The sequence below is a fragment of the Toxorhynchites rutilus genome, chromosome 1, assembly GCF_029784135.1.
Source record: "Toxorhynchites rutilus septentrionalis strain SRP chromosome 1, ASM2978413v1, whole genome shotgun sequence".
NCBI classification, from domain to species: domain Eukaryota; kingdom Metazoa; phylum Arthropoda; class Insecta; order Diptera; family Culicidae; genus Toxorhynchites; species Toxorhynchites rutilus.
The window spans coordinates 63,095,762-63,113,550 of NC_073744.1; the positions used below are offsets into that span (position 1 = coordinate 63,095,762).

Here is a 17,789-nt window from a genome sequence, read left to right on the forward strand (position 1 = left end):
TGACAAATCGGAAGCAGTTTCAGGAGTTGATAAGGAGGATGGAGAAAAATCCTGTTGTGACTAGGAACCTCAAATTTCTGAGATATAAAAAATGTCGAAGTCCACTTTTGCAGCCTAATTTTATTATCCTTATATTATTCTACTTTTATCGCTTTTTTCTCTAGACCTGCAGCTTCAAAGATGTAGAAATAATTACCCGACTCATATCAATATCACTTGTTGATTTTGGCCGAACAATGTACTCCTTACCCGAAGGCATGGGAACGCGAGCCCATTGTACCCATCCTTTGCCTCCGGATCGTAATACACCCCTAAAAATGAACGAATTTGATTATAATAAAGAAGTTGCTTCCTATTATCATAATTCTTACTCATTAGCCTCGGTGAACGGTAAGCCCTTTTTGCTGGTACTGCTCTGACCCTGTGGGTCCGGCGAGGTTTTGAGTTTTTTGGACATCTGCTGCAAGTCTCGTTCCTGGCGTTCCTCACGTGATATCGCTTTGAAATCGGTGCTCAGGTTGCATAGGTCGAGCCCATTCGGATATCAATTTTCCAGCGCGCTATCGGTTTAGTTTGGATTCTCGAGGGTGCTTGTAGAGGTACATCACGGCCTTTTCAATTCTTGGCTATTTGAGATAGAACTTTTCAATACAAGGAAACTGAAATCCAAACATTACTTAATGGTAGTCTAAACACTGCAATCTCTCCGACAATCTTACATCGAAAAGAAGTTCCAGAATAGATTCTCGAATCTGCAAACAAGGCAACGATTTGTTCGGTAACGGAGCTTATTAATCCGTCAAAACGTTTAGTACGTTATGCTCGATGAAGGCAGGCTGAAGATCCTTCGTGATCAGCTGGGACATGGCAAACTTGAGATGGTAATTTTCTTGTCTGCTGGCTTATTCTCTTTGTTGAGTTGGCGATCTTCTTCAGCTGCATGTCATCATCTATCCAAAAGGCGAAACTGCTTATTATCTATGGATAAAATTTAGCTTTTGGAATTTTATTAAATGCGATAATAAATATATCTTACCTGCATGGCTTTTATGTGAGGAGACTATAAAATTAAAAACATTTTCACCAAACTTTTAGCGTAAATATTACGGAATTAGCACCAGACACTAAATCAAAACACGAATGCAGAATCAAAACACGGATACAAAATCAAAACAATTGAAATAACATACAACCATATTAATGCAAAGGGACTATGCAAAAACAGATTTGCAAATGTATTTTTTTTTATCTTCTTATCCCAGTGATATTATTTCTCATCAATTATAATAAGAGGAAAAAATTTATAAAGATGAACGAAATTATTCCCTGTACATATTTGTAACAAGGAATGAAAATTTTTAAAATCAAAAAAATATATATTCATAAAACACATTGAATGCATAGAGCCTTTGCAAAAACACAAGCTTTGGCATATATTTCAATGAACACTGCACCATTTGTCATTCATTTGGTATCTCACTCCGAAATGAACCTCTCACGTAAGGACAATCGCCTTCGGCGATACGGTGACCTAAGTCATGTGACTTTGAGGAGTTCATTGCTGTCACATTCCATTCGCGCAGGAAAATCAGCACCACTGATTTCTGTGGTCCAAGATTATCAGAACTTTTCGCTTTAGAAGAAAAAATATTTTGTCGCTTGAGACACTTATGCGATTGTCCTAATAACTTGAGACACTTATGCAAACAGTAGTTCTGATACTTATGAACAATCTTTTCCATCACCACGAAGTATTACAATGGCTAGATTCTGCTGTTATGATGATTGTTCCACATTCCTATGCATTCGACGCACTGTGCGTTGTCTTGTGTGGGTGACTACTTTGTTTGATATTGAGTACCGTTATCTATTACTCATAGGATCACCGTATTGATCCGTGAACAGGTTCACTAGATATCAAGCTTCGTTTAGGAAAAGCATATACTGATATTTGGTTGAGTAAAATATAAGATGGTTTTTTGCTGTGGTGGCTGAGAGCAGACAAACGACCAGAACGGTAAAAAAGGTATGGTGACTGAGAGCAGACAAGCGACCACAAAGAGTTAATACTTCACACATCAAGTGTTTCTCTACTCAGTTCAGTTCAGTTCTTTGTTTTTAAGAGGCTTTAAAGTTTGCCTCTATTTCACTACTCTGCAGAATCAAAACACGGATACAAAATCAAAACAATTGAAATAACATACAAGAAACGCAATTTTCTTGTATTTGCGTTTCTGCGCCCTATGTTATGCAAGTACACCACGACAGACTCGATGTTGTACGGAAAAGGGTTAAAAACCGAAACAAAGTCTTATAGCGAATTCGTTTTTAAAACTGAGTCAGTGCCACACTGACTCTGTAATAAAAAAAACCTTTTCAGTTTCACGAATGCGGTGGTTTGTTGGTGTGCGTTATATAGTCTGATTTGTTTATATTTGCGACGACAAATGTACAGTGTCGACGTCTGGTGGCGATATTAGTGCTTGGGAGGTAAATTATTCTCTATCAGATAAGAAGGGCCAAGTGCAGTGTAAAAATATAAAAGTTTGAATGACATTTTTTACTTCATATTGTTTGATTACCTAACACATGTAGTCCTGACACTCACTTAACCATTTGTCGATGCATTTCCTGTTTGTTCCACAAATAATTACTATTATAATATAAAATCATCGTTAGACACAGTTTTCGTTCAATGTTTCTGCTATATCGGAAAAAAACCCTCTTATGTCATCACATAAAATAAATATTCGATACGTTAAAGTAAATTTTCATTCATAATTTTGATTTTGAGAGCATGTTTATTCCTCCTGAATATCCATAATAATTTTCGCCTCCCAATGGAAGCACACGGAGCTTAATGCCGTCTACACGAATATACTCTTCAAAATCAGAATCCGAATTGGATTACGATTCCAATAATACAAAAGCAAGAGCAGTAGCTTTTCCATTTTCATAGTCTTCATTTCTAGATTTTCCAAAACAATACTCGGAACTTGACAGTTCAGTATAGTTGTATTGGTGAACCCGAGTGCCAACCCGTGAAGCATCTCAGTGCGAAACTAGCAGCTTTCGGGGCGAACTAGTGCGACACTGAGTGCGCAACTGAGTGAATAAAAAAACGTTTTGACAGCAGTTAGTGCGGCACTGGGGTTGAAACTGAACAAAAACGAATTCGCTATTAATAACAAGGTTTGATTTGAGGGGTGACACCTAAGTTAACCGTCCCGGGTGTCACCCGGTCACGCTACGCCACTGGTTTGAAGGTATCGATAACAAAAAAAAAACATTTTGGACGGGACGAAGTTTGCCGGGTCAGCTAGTAAACAAATAAATAAACTTGAAGAAGCGAAAATCATGATATCAAATTTGAGTGCATCCCACGCAGTCTAATTCTACAGTTCACGCCAATCAAAATCGGAACTTTATGCAGGGACTAATGGGGAAATTATGTAAACATGCATAAAATCTAATGAATGAAATGTACCGCGCTGTAATCGATCGACACCAAAGTCATCGACCGGTTGGTTTCTTGGTTGGCGGGAACCGTATTGGCAGTGTTTGTATGATCTGACTTCGTACAGGTTCTATGATCTCGGCAGAAACTGTGCTAGCTGCGCAAGTTGAACTACAGCGAAATATAACATCCCGATGTGAGTATTTGGGAAAAATGATATTTCTTATGAGCGGTGAACACTAATCGTTTGAATACATACTGTGGTGTGATGATTGTTGTTGATGTTGCGGGGCAGTCGCAGACTGACCCTGGTGTTTAGAGAGGTCCATCTTCTTTGCCCCCGTTGAGGAGGTATGAATCATTTTCGGTCCGTCGCTCTTTTGTGCGGCCGCCGCTTTGTTGATGGAACTCATTTGAATTGCCTGTAACAAGTTAGATTTGTGGTTTCAGTTCCAAATCAAGCGCGTGTCATCATCACTGATGTACCCACCTGCAGTTCTTGGAGTTCCTTCATTATACGTATGACGTCCAGCTCACCGGGGGCGGATGCCATTCGTGGCACTACGTTAGGGTTCTTTTTCATATCCTGCACCAACGCTGCCATGGAAGGCAGAGCGAATCCACCGGCGGACACCGCCGCAGCAGCTGCACTAAACTTCGCCTTATCCATGTTGTTATTGATACTCACCCCAGCACTCCCGATTCCCGGAGAACTACTGGAACCACTTCCATGTTTGGCTTTGCTACTATTGCCTATTTTCTTGTATTTGTCTTTGTTAAGGGTTGGAAGCGCCAAGTTAAGCGGATCCGCACTCTTCTCGGCCACGCTGTATTCCCCAATGATTTCGATACTGCTATCACTGTCCTCATCGCGACTTTTGTTGCGGTTTTTGCGACTAGAAGAAGCGTGAGCGTTCGGTGGGGTACTGTGGGCAACTGGTGGTTGTTCCTGATACGACGATGGCCTCCGGGAAGAAGACGTGGAAGAGGCAGACGATAGGGCTGGCGAATTAATTCTGAGGTCTTTCGGGAGGTATTCCAGAGTGGAGGAGGTGGAAGTGATTGGCGGAGACTTCTTGGTCGAGTTGTGAGCCGTTTCCAAATTGATGACGTGCGTCTGCAAGAACTCCTCATCAAAGGTAGCCCCAGCAGCGGGCCGATGTGGCTGTGATTGAGGTCGTGGTGGTTGCTGCAGCAGAACATTACTGGAATGTGAGGAACTTTTGCTTGGCGGTGAGCTTATGATATTTATTATGCTGTGATTGTAAGTCTTCTTGGTGGCAGCGGGAGAGGTGCTGGGTGGCGGTTGCGAGGTATTTACAGTTATCGCCGGCGATGATTGTGGCGGAGCCCTCACCATCTTTCTCTCCTCGGTTTTGCTAGATCCGGCAGCAGTGGAGGGAGGTAATACTGTTTCCTGTTTACTAGTTGGACCATTGGCGAGTGTTTGTGTCTGATCCGATGATGTCGTCGATGGGGGCAATTGGACGGCTTTTTTGATTTCCTTGCCGTTTGCTGACTTACTGGTTGTCTTTTTCCGACGGTCGAGTTCCTTCTGAAGGTCTTCGAATTTTATCCATCCACTCGGCCAAAGCGGAACAACATATTTCTTCAGGTAGCTGTGAATGTATTCCTCTTCGGTTTCCTTTCTAGGCCGTAAGATGTGGAAGGATTGCTTCCGAATGTTAGCAACATCGTACAACAAACCTCGAACCTGCTCATTCCAAGGGAATTTCTTCTTTGGAGTTTTGACGTCGGGCTTTTCGGTGCCATCACCAGCTGCCAGTAGCAAATTGCGAAGCTCGCTTGACTTCTGCTTCTCCATTTCGTAGTTTGTAATTACTCTTGGCATCATTTCCGAAACCGCATCTTCCAGCTTTTCGAGGGCTTTCTTCACCTTGTTCTCCTCCTTGCGTATTCGAATCTTCTTTATTTTTACCATAAGAGTTTGCCTGCTGACTTGCAAGTGAGCTTCCAAATGTTTGTATATACTATTTCGAGCATTGCCTCCGCACATACGAGAGCTGACATCGATCTGTAGCAACAGATCCGCCACCTTCATGTCGAAATAGTTCAGTTTACCATTAACATTCTTCGCGATTTCCTTAAGGCTAGTCAAATCCTGCAGCAAGTGATCTGGAAGATTATCTGGCAGTTTTACAGCATCCAGCACCTTTTTCGCTTCCGTTTCTCCATTGACTTTTGTGTCCGTTTCACTGGCCGTAGCACTCTCGCTATCCGACTCATCTGAACCGCTTTCACTGGAACCACTATCACTAGAATCACTCTCATCCTCGTCTCCGTCATCTTCACCGCCCTCCTCGTTGTCTTCTTCGGCTTCGGAACTCGACGCCGTTCCGCTGCTCCTGCCTTTCTTCTCCTGTTCCATTTTCCTCAGACTATCTCGTTTCGCTCGCAACATATCCTTCACTGTTGTAGTCTTGATAACCTTCATTTCCTTTCCACCTACACCGGCAGCCGCAACAACTGCGCTGTTCATATCCTTCGGTTCCTTCTTCTTTTTTCCTTCCTTATGGGTCATTGATTTCGCGTTCTTCTTTTCGTCCCCAACCTTCTGCTTCTTTTCGACATGTCCGTTCAGTCGCTTGCGCCCAACCTTGCTACCACCCTTCCCGGCAGCACTTTCAGCCTCACTCGTACCCGTACTGCCGGCCAACTCGTCTTTCTTCTTCGCCTTCGATTTGCTCTCCTCCTCCTCCGGTTCGCTGCTGTCGCTCGAACTCGAGAGCACCCTCTTCTTCGGCTTGGGCATCCGCAGCGCATCCTCGGGCCGCTCGAAGTTCGAAAGCGTTTTGAACTCCAGCTGGCCCGAATTAATGTAGAAGCCCCCGCCGACCGTCTCCACCTCTTGGGGAATCAGCTCGTCGTAGGCCTCCGTGTTGTCGATGAAGGAGTCCTCCTCGTCGTACCCGGCCCCCCGGTCGCAGTAATCGAGCTGGGAGGGTTTGGCGAATTTACCGGTGCTGCTGTACGCCGTGCCCGAGCCGTACTTCTTTTCCAGTTCCCTCGCGATCCGGGCCACGTCGTCATCTCCGTCGGCATCGGACAGGAACCCGTTGGAGGTTGGGGTTTTCTTCTCGAGCTTGCGCTGGCGTTTCTGCAAGTGCAACGGGAAGCGAATTGATTAGCGATTTGATGATACATGTTAAAGGGGGACAAAAATTAGAGGGTAGTGTTCAAAGACACGACCGCATCGTTAACATAGGACTTTATTGTCAGTGAGAACAAACACCATAGCAATTTAAGAATCAAATCGTTAGTTCAAATATTTGGTACCACTGAACAGCAGCGTAGTGTGCAGGTGGCAAACCCGTCATTTGCCGGGGGCGCAGACTCTTTGGGGCGCCAAAATCCAACAATTTTCAATAGTGATTCATGTCTCCGTATATTATTTCATCTTTTAATTGAGTAAAAACAAATCCATCCATCCAAATCCAAATACATGAGTAGTTGCGTCTGTCCGTACATGAAACCAATTACCTCTCTTCTGTTTTCGCAAAATTGAAACACCCAACATCACACACTAACGGGTATTGACCTGTAGATTTTTCCACTACGAACGCCTGGGCTCCTCACCATGCTATGCGATGTTTTATATCAGTGCACAAATTAATTTTAATAAAATTTATAGTTTACAGCAGTGCACACATTATAATGCCGGGCGTTTGGATTCAATTTCCACTATGGCCGGGACTTTGGTGTCAAAGAAAGCTCTTCTGACCTGCATTAGTTCGCGCGTATTCTAAAGCTCGCCACCCCGAATACAATCAAGGTGTGTCATTTGGCATAAGTAATCTCAACTAAGTACTTATAAAAATAACGTTAGTTGATACAAAAACAGTTCTTTTGGGCACGTAGTGACCAAGAAATAGAAAATAAATTAAAACCGTGATCATAATTATTTAAGTCACAGTCTCGCTCCAGCTAGTGGAACAGTCTTTATCTATGCTGATGTCAGGCACAACTGCTCGATACAAAGGAAAAATGGAAGATAGATATTGCAAACAATTGCAATTTATTTCGGTGAATGCACCGCGTCGATTTTCATGCCGTCTGGTGGAGAGTGTTTCTGGATATTTGTACCACATCATAGCTCAAAAACTGCTTTGAGAGTAAACTATTGGAATCACAAAAAAATATAAATAAGCTTGAAAGTCCAAAGACGGTTGATGCATGCCGAAAGCACTATAAATATTGTCTTCGCCCTGGTCTACCTCAGTTCTATTTTGCTACCGTGCTGATCGGATGTGCCAAATCTTTCGCCTCAGAATACATTCTCAAAATATACGTGAAGCCAGCATAGTGAAGAGCTTGCACTGACAGGCAGAAGCAAATCAGAAGAGAAATATTAAATAGGACGTGTTGCGTCTTTTTCCATACCGCTGTGTGGAGATTGGTGGTGTATGATTGAATCAAACGTACGAATTGTTGATTTTGTACGTTATCAAATAGATAACGGTGGTGAGGACACAAATGGTGATCGTCTCGAACCGCACTGTGTCTAGCACGGAAAGAATATTCGCGATGCATCCTGAGTGCGCTACGTTTGTCAATAAAAACACAAATCTCGTATATTGTTCTCGCGAGAACAACAACGAATCATGAATCACACCTCTTTAACTGCTTCCACAAAACCACGCAAAACCATCGGTCCCTTTCAGGGCTTCAAAACTTTTGACTGAAGAGTTTATGAGCGTGCTCGGATTTATTTGCGTAATGATAATAGTGTTTTGAATTATAGCTTACTTAGCAGTGTTTGGATTTCGATCAAAATCGAATGATACACAATGTGTAATGCAAGTACCCAGCAATCAATAAATCGTATAATTTTGCACGTGCTAAGTCTTACAAGAAATCAGAATAAATCATAATCGCATATAATCAATCAAAGTATGTATCGGGTATATTTGAAATCGCATAAAATGTAAAAACTTGATTTTATATATCATTATAAAATTGAGTCGCAATTCGGTATAATAAACATCAGTTTTATTATGTACATTGTCATAAAATATATTTAATTCGCATCATATGCGTATATTACGCTGATGCAGTTTGTGTGTCGTATAAGCGTATAATTTAAATCGATTTAGTACTGCAGTAAATCGTGTTGCATGCTGAAGAAAATCATGAAACAGTAAATCATATTAGCTCCTAATAAAGAACATATTACATCATATTGAAATGTCAATGAAATGCTTTAACATTGACAAGTTTCATTTCATAACAGCAATGTCTGAACACATACGGAAGAATAAAATAATTAAATTTGAAAAATGTGGCTCTTATATGGCTCGGAAACCAGGAATGACTGATCCTACTGCATAGAATGTATTAGGTTATATCATATCGAATCATATGTATGAGTTTTAACCGCTGTTGAATTAAATTTCAGATTAAGATGATAATTCAGATGACAGGAGTTCGAACCCACATCGGATCAGTTTTCACCAAACATCAATCTGTGCCATTTTAAACATTTATATTCCACTCCCAACACAAGTAAATTTAATAATTATTATTTCTACAAATATAAATACTCATATATAAAAATGGCGATTCGTGAGGCTATAATAAACATTTTACGAAAATATTTTGCTCCATTTGTTTTTTTTTCTATGTCTGCAATAAATCGTATATGAGTATGGCAAAAGTCAAAAGTGCGTAGACAATTCAAGAATATATTCATATTAGATCGCAATTTAATTTCAACATAATTGCTATTATAGTCGGTCAAAGTTGCATATTCATCCAAACTAATTCGGTAAGCATTTGCCATGTATGTATATGGCCTCCACTTTTGCATGTATATGCCAGTTAGGCGCATTATATGCCAACCAAAATATAGGGCATATGATGTTATATATACGCTTGTTATGCGATTTAATATTTGCTGGGTAGCCTCTCACGAACATATAACCAAATATGAGAGGATCATTCAGATACTTGTATGAATGACATTAATGACTTTTGTTACACTATATTATTAAACCAAGAGAGGAACGAAGACTGTTGTTTTCATATTCGAGCTGTATCAAACATCGCAAACCATTTTCGAAGCCTGCATACAAGTTTGAACCGCATATATCATCCCGCTCTACTATAGCGAAATCCACTGCACAGACAAGTGCAAAGCAATAAATGATACAAGAAAAAATACGTCATCATTCGGCCACCATTTGCGGAGAGCAACGAATTCCCTTAGCCTCTATCGAGCTAAATAATCATATAGTTTGCACTCTCTGAGACTTAAAAATCAGGATCTGCTATATTAGCTGAATATGAATCATTCGCGTAGTCCGTACGATTCTGCTGTTCCATGATGCATGGAGAGGTCGATATGCATATGTTAGGGGCAAAGAAGAATATAAACCGATGCAGAGTTGTCTCATTCTCTTTTGTGTCGTGATTTCTAGTATGTAACAACAAAAGAATGCCGCTGGAGGAAAAGATTTCTGTATGATCATATTTGAACGAACGAAAGCGATTTTTCCAGTGAATGGATCATTTGGCAAACACTTAGACTCTCTGACGTTCTCTGTTCATTCTCCTCTAGCATTAAAAAAGCCAAAAAAGGAAAACCTCACTGCCGTTGCCATCTGTTCGCTAGCAGGATGATAGATAAACTATAAATTACTTATTTGTAACTTTTTTCCGATCGAACAATTATTTTTTTCCTGAATTCGAACATTGTTTTTGGATTAGAAGTGTCATCAAAGTGCAGCGCCTTTCAAGCCTAATGTTAAGAAGGTAAAAGAAGGTAAGGCTAGTTGTTTTCAGCGGTAAACGTTATGTGATTAGGTCGAATATTGGAAACCACCGTTCTTTATGTATCTTTTTCTGCGGCCCGTGACAACATGACCAACACGTGTTTGTCGCCCGTCTGAAGGACATGTTGAGTACCGCGGTTCTAGATAAGCCACTTTATTGCGCACGACGAATGACGCGAGATAGCAAAGTTTCTTGCTTTATTGTGGAAGCCACCTTACTTTTTAGCTCCGAGTCGATTACATATGAGGACACGACTTCAAATCTCACCTAGTGACGAACTATAGTCAAGCAATTCGCTTTCGGGAACACCGTGACTTGAGCCACCTCAAGTCCCTCGCAGCGCGGAATAAAGGGTCTGTGTTAATCAAAGCCTTATTCTCCCTGGCACAGACTGCGCATCGTACGAACGTTTAGGCAAGCTTAAATTGATTGAAAATTATCTTCGTTCTATAATGAACAAGACCGACTCAATTGTTTGGCAATTCTTTTGATCGAGAAATAATCGGAACAATTATTTTTTATGTATTTCGTTTCATTGTTCAAAAATCAGTTATTTTGACCCTATTGAAACTCCGAATGGTAGCACTGAAATGAGCCGTTTGTTATATGTACTCATAACCGTCAAACGAGTTGCAACGAACAAAAAAAAATCAGCTTTGCTGCCAGAAGCTCAACTGTTTAACTGTCTAACTGAAAATTATTTATGAATATCGGTGTGACACATAATGGGGTGGAATGGTAGGATCGGTAAACAAAAAATATATATCGTCATTCTTACATTGACTAAGAAGAAGAATGAAGAAATGTTGAAAATACTTACGATTAAGTGGGAACGGAATGAAACGTATCCACGATGACAACGGTACGGTGTCGACATTTGGATACGAGATTAGTTTCCCACTAAACTTGTCATTATAATATCAAATTATCTTCAGATAAAATTTTTGTATGAGATTATTATACCACATGAAGAAAACAAAGTTTTCGACTCACATTGAATACCAGTTTGATACGAAGAAGTTAATTTTCATTAATGATTTTTTATTTTAAAAGTGCTCATTCTGCCTGAAAACTCATTATCTTCGACACTTCACTAACTCGTAAAACGTAGTTCAATGGCGTGCCGTTTATTTCGTTTCCACCGTGAAGTGTATTCGAGAATCAGGCCCAAAATGAACGGCGCGTCATTCTCTACGTTTTACGAGTTAGTGAAGCGTCAAAGATAATGATGGGTTTTCAGGCAGAATGAATGCCTTTCAAATAGAAATTATGAATGAAAATTAGCTTCTCCGTATCAAATTAGTTTTCCTCATGTGGTAAAATAATGTCTTACAAAAATTGTATCCGAATATAATTTTATATCATAATGATAAGTTTTAGTGGAAAACTCATTACGTATCCAGATATCGACACCGTACCACTGTCGTCGCGGATACATTTTCGTTTCCACCGTGAAGTGTATTCGGGAATAAAGCCCAATGAATTTCAATGGAATTGCGGCCATCTTATTAACTCACTCCACCATCTACATTACCCTTATTCCCACACATTGACTGGATGTCCAATTTGTTTGATAGAACGAATTATTGCACACAAACTTGTGTTGCATACAACATTCACGAGAACCGAGTTTAGAGAAAGAATGCATGATACATGATTTTCTTCTGCATTCGCTTGCAAAACATTCCTCTTTTATTCATTAAATTGCTCACTTGTTTTACTATTTCCACTGTTGATGTTTCTGATGAAAAAAATACTGGATAAACTTGGCGTCTAATGATATATATTATAACATATTATATATCGTAAGAAGGATTCTGCGTAAAATGTATTTGAAAACTAAATTTTCGTTACATTTTTCGTAGAGTGACCCCCCTATATAGCAATCAAAGACTTAGTCCTACGTCAAAAATCAATTCGCTTTTCATCACCTGAGACACTGTTTTAGTATGCATCGAAATTTTTTAAATAACTCTCTCAGGGTGACCATTCCATTTATTTTATTTTGAATTCCCGCATGATTTCACGGAATTCCCGACTCTCAAAAATGGAAATTAAATTAGATTGTGTCGTTAGTTAAAAATTGATTTTTGAAACCCAAATTGCGAAAATATTTTTACTTTATTGTTTTCAGGTTCCGCGTGTGACAAAAAACTGGACGGTATGTATCTCAGCAACAGATTTTGGGTTTGGTTATAGGAATGTGAAATATATGTGCCTGGGATCTGAAGCCGTTTAAAACGTATCAGATCCACCCCACTTACTTACTAATAAATCAAAAACTTCATTTATTAGAATAACTGACCAGAGCCTCATTGATCACATCCAAACATATTTCGAGCATGTCCCGGATACCCTCTATGATCAGTTCCTGAGTTGAACCAAAATCCATAATGCCTGATTTACTTTAAGGACTTTCGACCCGTATACTGGATCTACCTTTTAACTATCAACTATATTTTTTTTCAAAGTTACGAATGCTTCTATTGGATGCCACAAGAAAACCATTAGAACTAATGGTATTATGGTTATGAAGCGTTATTACAAATCCAGTTGAACTTTCAACACCTTTTGAGCATTTCAATTTTCTCTTGCATCAAGCCTGCATCTCTCTGAGCGTCAGCCAACATCTTCATTTTTTAAACCTCAAGTTCCTTCGCTTCTTTTTCTGCTTCCCGCTTTACCACCAAACACTTTTCATTGATAGAAAATCGTCTATCTAATGATGCATTGCCATGAGATAGAATCGGAATTTTTTTCACAAACAAGGTCAAATTTGGAAGCTCCTTCCTCGACTGAGCGATAAAATCCGACGAAAAATTGTCCAATCTTTGATATTTTCTTTGATATGCAGATAATATTATTTTGGCAAAAGACGTTGAACACAATTGTCCATACTCATTCTTGTCAGCCTGTGGCAACTTCGGGATCCTGGGACGTGACGAAGTATCCGTGTCGTGGAACTGTGAGATCGACTCGTCACAATGGAAGACCAGATCGCGTAATAGCTGTTGATCTGGCTGTGGGTCTTCCGGCTCAGGGGGTTATTGTACTGTGACCTCCACTGGTGCTGATTCACGTGCCTCATTCGCGAATGAATGGCTCAGTCGTACTGAACTTTGTCTCGACACATCATTTGCTCTGTTTGTTCTGAAGCTTAACTCTCTCTCTACCCATGCTGCTTGATCTCATCAATTTGCGTTTGAGAGAGCATATTGTTACGTACAATCGCTCTACGCCTCGCATTCATCGCGTTTTGGTCAAGCCTCCCGACGAACTCTGGATACGCCTCCTCGAAATTGTTAGTATTCGAGGGCGATCGCTCGTTCGTACCCAAAGTACTGCAGATGTAATAGACGCGGATCACGTATCTGTTCATTTCGTGTGTCCTAGTGGTACCGACAAGTGTGGACGACTGTCGTCTGGCAATCGCAACACGTCTCGTCAAGTTTTGGTAGAAAATCCTCACATACAAAGGGCTTAGAAGGTTAAAGCTTCTCATCTTACACCACCTCACATCGGAAGACGTCTGAGTTTTGCCAAAGCTCACATAAACCTTGGGACATGGTATGTTGTGATAAAGAATGTTTCCAAAAGAATACATTTTGCTATATACCATAACGAAAAGTTCTTCAATGTATAGATTATCTTCACTGACAAAAAGCCAAATAAAAAAATGATTCAGATTTTAGCATTTTAAAACTGCCTTCTGGTCGGCTATTCTGATAGTGTAGTAAGCCTTGTAAAAAACTTATTTTGTATCCAGATGTCGACACCGTACCGTTTTCATTGAGGATACACTTCATTTCGTTTTCACCGTGAAGTGTATACGGGAAGAAGGCCCTATAATTCAATTCTGATATCATTGAAATACTAATGGTACTGGAATATTGATAGTATTATACATTTCCTTATTATAACATAGCGTTTATTCAGGTTTTTTTGTATGTATTTTTTCTAATTTGACTGTTAACTGCTTTACGGTTGATGAAAAATAATTGAATGCTCTTCTCTGCTAGCCGCTATTATGCTTTGCTAGGTGGGAGGAGAATCACAAAAAGGTGTAGGGGTGAAACTTGTGCTTCCCTTCCTTCGAAGAACAGAAAAGAGGACGTAAAAGAAACAATATACACATAATCTATAATATAAATTTTTACTAAATTGAAATGTGATTGCAACTATTATTCAATTTTAAATAATTATGGGAACACTGTAAAAAAGTTGGAATTCCCATTCTTGTGTATTTATCTTTGTCAATTATTTTCCTCATCAACCAATCAGAAGCCGAGTTGTCAGTGGTCGAGGGTCCGGGATCGGCCGAATCGATCCCCTATTGTCATTAGAGGTGTGCAAATCAGCTCATCATGATGAACAGCTCTGATCATATCAGCTCATCTAAATGAGCTGTTCTTTATGAACAGCTCTTCAGCTCAGTTGTCAGTGCCGACTTTCAATTTGGGTCCCAAACTCGATAGCCACGAAGCCAGTTTGAAAATGTTAAAATTCAAATGAAATTTTTCACACCATATTATTAATTACTTGAAACACGTATTCCAGACTATTATTTACAACAGACTCGGCGAGTACAACATTTCCGACATTTTTACTGAGGCTTTACATTACAATAGAAAGTTTTCTTCAAAAAAAAAAAAAAATCTTATGAGATTTTTGCACCGCCTGCAAACAAAGTGTTTTTCATTGAAATAGAATACTCATTTGATACACAGAAGTTAATTTTCATTAATAATTTGAATTTTAAAAACGTGTTCATTCTGCCTGAGAGCCAATTATTATTTTTGGCGCCCCCTAAACTGGTAAACAAAGCTCAATGCCGTCAACGCGAATATAACAGTTGAAAAGACGAGGGACAAATGAAACTAAACTGATGTCTTAACACGAGGAGCGAGAGACGGTCAGTTCATTTGAATCTTACAGCTCACACACTCTCTTCAATTCTACAGCTCTTTTCTCTCCTTCATCATCATCAAAGTGAGCTGAAGAGCTGTTTGATTTTTTTTGCGAGCTGTTCCGCGTCAACTCACTTCAAAGAGTCGATTCTTCGGAACAGCTCATGAGCGGATGGCACATCTCTAATTGTCATGTCTCGTCTCAGGTTCAAACGAAAGCAGACTGTAATTTAAACTTTGCTTTCTAATGGCGTACATAAAAAAAAATCAAATGACATAGTCTTGCGCGAAGAAGCTGGTTAATCAATAATCAATTAAATCACCTAATAACATCAAACAGCCTCTGCTTCTGTATTTGCCAGCGCATAAAAGCAAACAGATGCTCGCGCTGCTCTATCCGCACGCGACAAGCATCGCATGAACAGAACACGAAGAATTGCACTCTCGGATTGACCCCCCCATTCCCGTTCATATCACCGTAATGCACTGTACCTTTCACGTGTTCACGTCATTTCCCCATAACAAATAAAGCGAAGCACAATGGAAGGCACGCGTAGGCGAGAAACGAAAATACTCAGAACGAAAAGCAGAAGAGGAAAAATCGCGACTCGAAACGCAACTGGGGAATCATCCCCACGCTGGTGTTAACCGTGAGACAAATTTGGTCGTCCTTGTTCGTCCGTTCTTAGCAGTAGGTACTAGTAGCCGCGGTCGTTCATACAGATTGTCCCTATCACACTCAAAAAAAAAAACAAGGACAAAGAGGACAGAGGTAAAAAAAAACAAAAAAATGTTATTCCGAAAATGGCCGGTAATCCAAATCGTGAATTGAAAAACAAAAAATCACACATTCACGATAATTTTCCTCCGCTTCTCGTCAGAGGTATTCTTTGCGAATGCTTCTTCAAATTTGGGTTTGATGACGACTCATAAATCTGAACCATTCAATGAGGCGGTTGGATGGATTGACTTGGATCCAGAGCCACGTAGACGTTGCTAGATATGGCTGCAGCAGCGAAGGCATAGCGCTAGTGTTTTGCCCCACAGTTACCCCGAGCAATGTTTTACTGGAATACTTATTTGACTGTTCAAATGGTTGCATTAGGTTTCCGCTGCAAGTGGGAGAAAAGAACAAACTCGCGGCGAGGGGCGATGCAATTTAAATGAACTCGTTGAATATTGATGAGGATTGACTATGTTAATCGTAATTATCATGCGTTGAACTTCACTATTTCAGCCAATCCCGCTTCTGTTCGAAACGTTGCGAAACTAACCATACGCGTTTGTTTACATCAAACTCACATCGCCCAAAACTATTAAACCACCCCCCGGGCGAACCGTTCCCGCCATTCACCCATTCATACTGCCACTTCTCTATCGCTCTCTCGCTCACCTGCTCCTCGCGTACGAGCTTGGAGTAGTTAAACTCGGGGAAGCTTTTCGTCGTTGGTTCAAACAGTTCCAGCTCTAGTCGTACGGTTTTTCGCTCCTTTCCAGAACTACTGTTGCCACCCTTCGGACCGGATCCCGTCGACGCGGCTGCACTTCCACCGGCGATGGCTCCCGAGAAGAAATTCTCCGTGTTTTGGTCCGCTCCACTGCCGCCAAAAGGACTCTTCTTTACCACATCACCAATCGTTGTCAGTGTCACACGTTTCATTTCCGACATATTCGTTCTTCTTGCCGTTCGCTCTTCGCACGAAGCAAGGACCGCTTTTCAGCCAAAGCAGCCAAAAGTGGACGAACGCACCGACATTCGAATTCCTGCGAATTCACTCTCACTTTTGCGTGTGGAGTTCGGGGCACTAGCGAAAACAATATTTCTAACTCGCAAAAGGCAGCACTAATGCACTGGGAAACTAAATTCAACACGGGCAGCGAATTAGGCAGAAGAAACATGAAATATATACATTGTGAATTACAAAAGTACGCTCGCGAATATTAAAACTCTGCGTTTTGGGGGAAAGAAAATTTACACACTCGATTTTGACGTATAGCTGCGGGCCTCTCCCTCTCGCCGACAGATTTGGACCGCTTCCCTTGACAGGTGTTCGCACATGACGTCTGTCATCGCTGGGATGTGTTTTTGTCCAAAGGGCGAGTGGTTGGCAAGAGAATTAGGATATTGGTGCGTTTAGTGGAACTTGATGGTATGAGTAATTTTAAGTTTATGATATACAGTAATTTACATTTAATGTGACATTTTTTTAATTGGACATACCTGTAATGCGACATGTTTAATTGGACATGTTTACATCTAATTGGACAGAGGTAAATCCGCACTGACAGTGGTTAGTGTCGACGTCTGGTGGCGACTTTCAATTTGGGACAAAACTCGATAGTGTAATCTATATCAGATTAGAAGGCACGAAGCCAGTTTTAAAATAATAAAATTTTATTGAAAATTTCTACATCATGTTAATTAATTACTTGAAACACGTATTTTTGACTCTTATTTAATCGTTTGTCTATACATTTCTGATATTTTGACTGAAGCCTTTCATTATATATAATTAACATGTATAAAATTGTCTTCAAACACGATTTATGTATGAGATTTTTTTAATACCTGTAAAGTGTATTTCATTTAAATAGAATACTAATTTGATACGAATGAGTTAATTTTGATTCAT

At 40.2% G+C, this 17,789-nt stretch overlaps 1 protein-coding gene across 5 annotated transcripts in view; it reads right to left on the reverse strand.

Annotated features, from left to right (window-relative positions):
- The window catches only part of LOC129769161 (yemanuclein), a 28,621-nt gene extending 11,447 nt beyond the window's left edge, over nt 1-17,174 (reverse strand). For 4 of the 5 annotated variants that reach the window (XR_008741827.1, XM_055771263.1, XM_055771253.1 and 1 more), the window contains exons 1-3: nt 16,550-17,174; nt 3,948-6,575; nt 3,717-3,879 (exon numbers count right to left, since the gene is read on the reverse strand). Coding sequence is in view for 3 of the 5 variants with exons in the window: in XM_055771263.1 (XP_055627238.1) it covers nt 3,717-3,879; nt 3,948-6,575; nt 16,550-16,825 (3,067 nt within the window). In the remaining 2 variants the exon portion in view is untranslated. Of the gene's footprint in view, nt 1-3,487; nt 3,629-3,716; nt 3,880-3,947; nt 6,576-16,549 lie in introns of all 5 variants that reach the window. The other variant, XR_008741830.1, reaches the window with a different exon arrangement.
- Nucleotides 17,175-17,789: the final 615 nt, after the last annotated feature.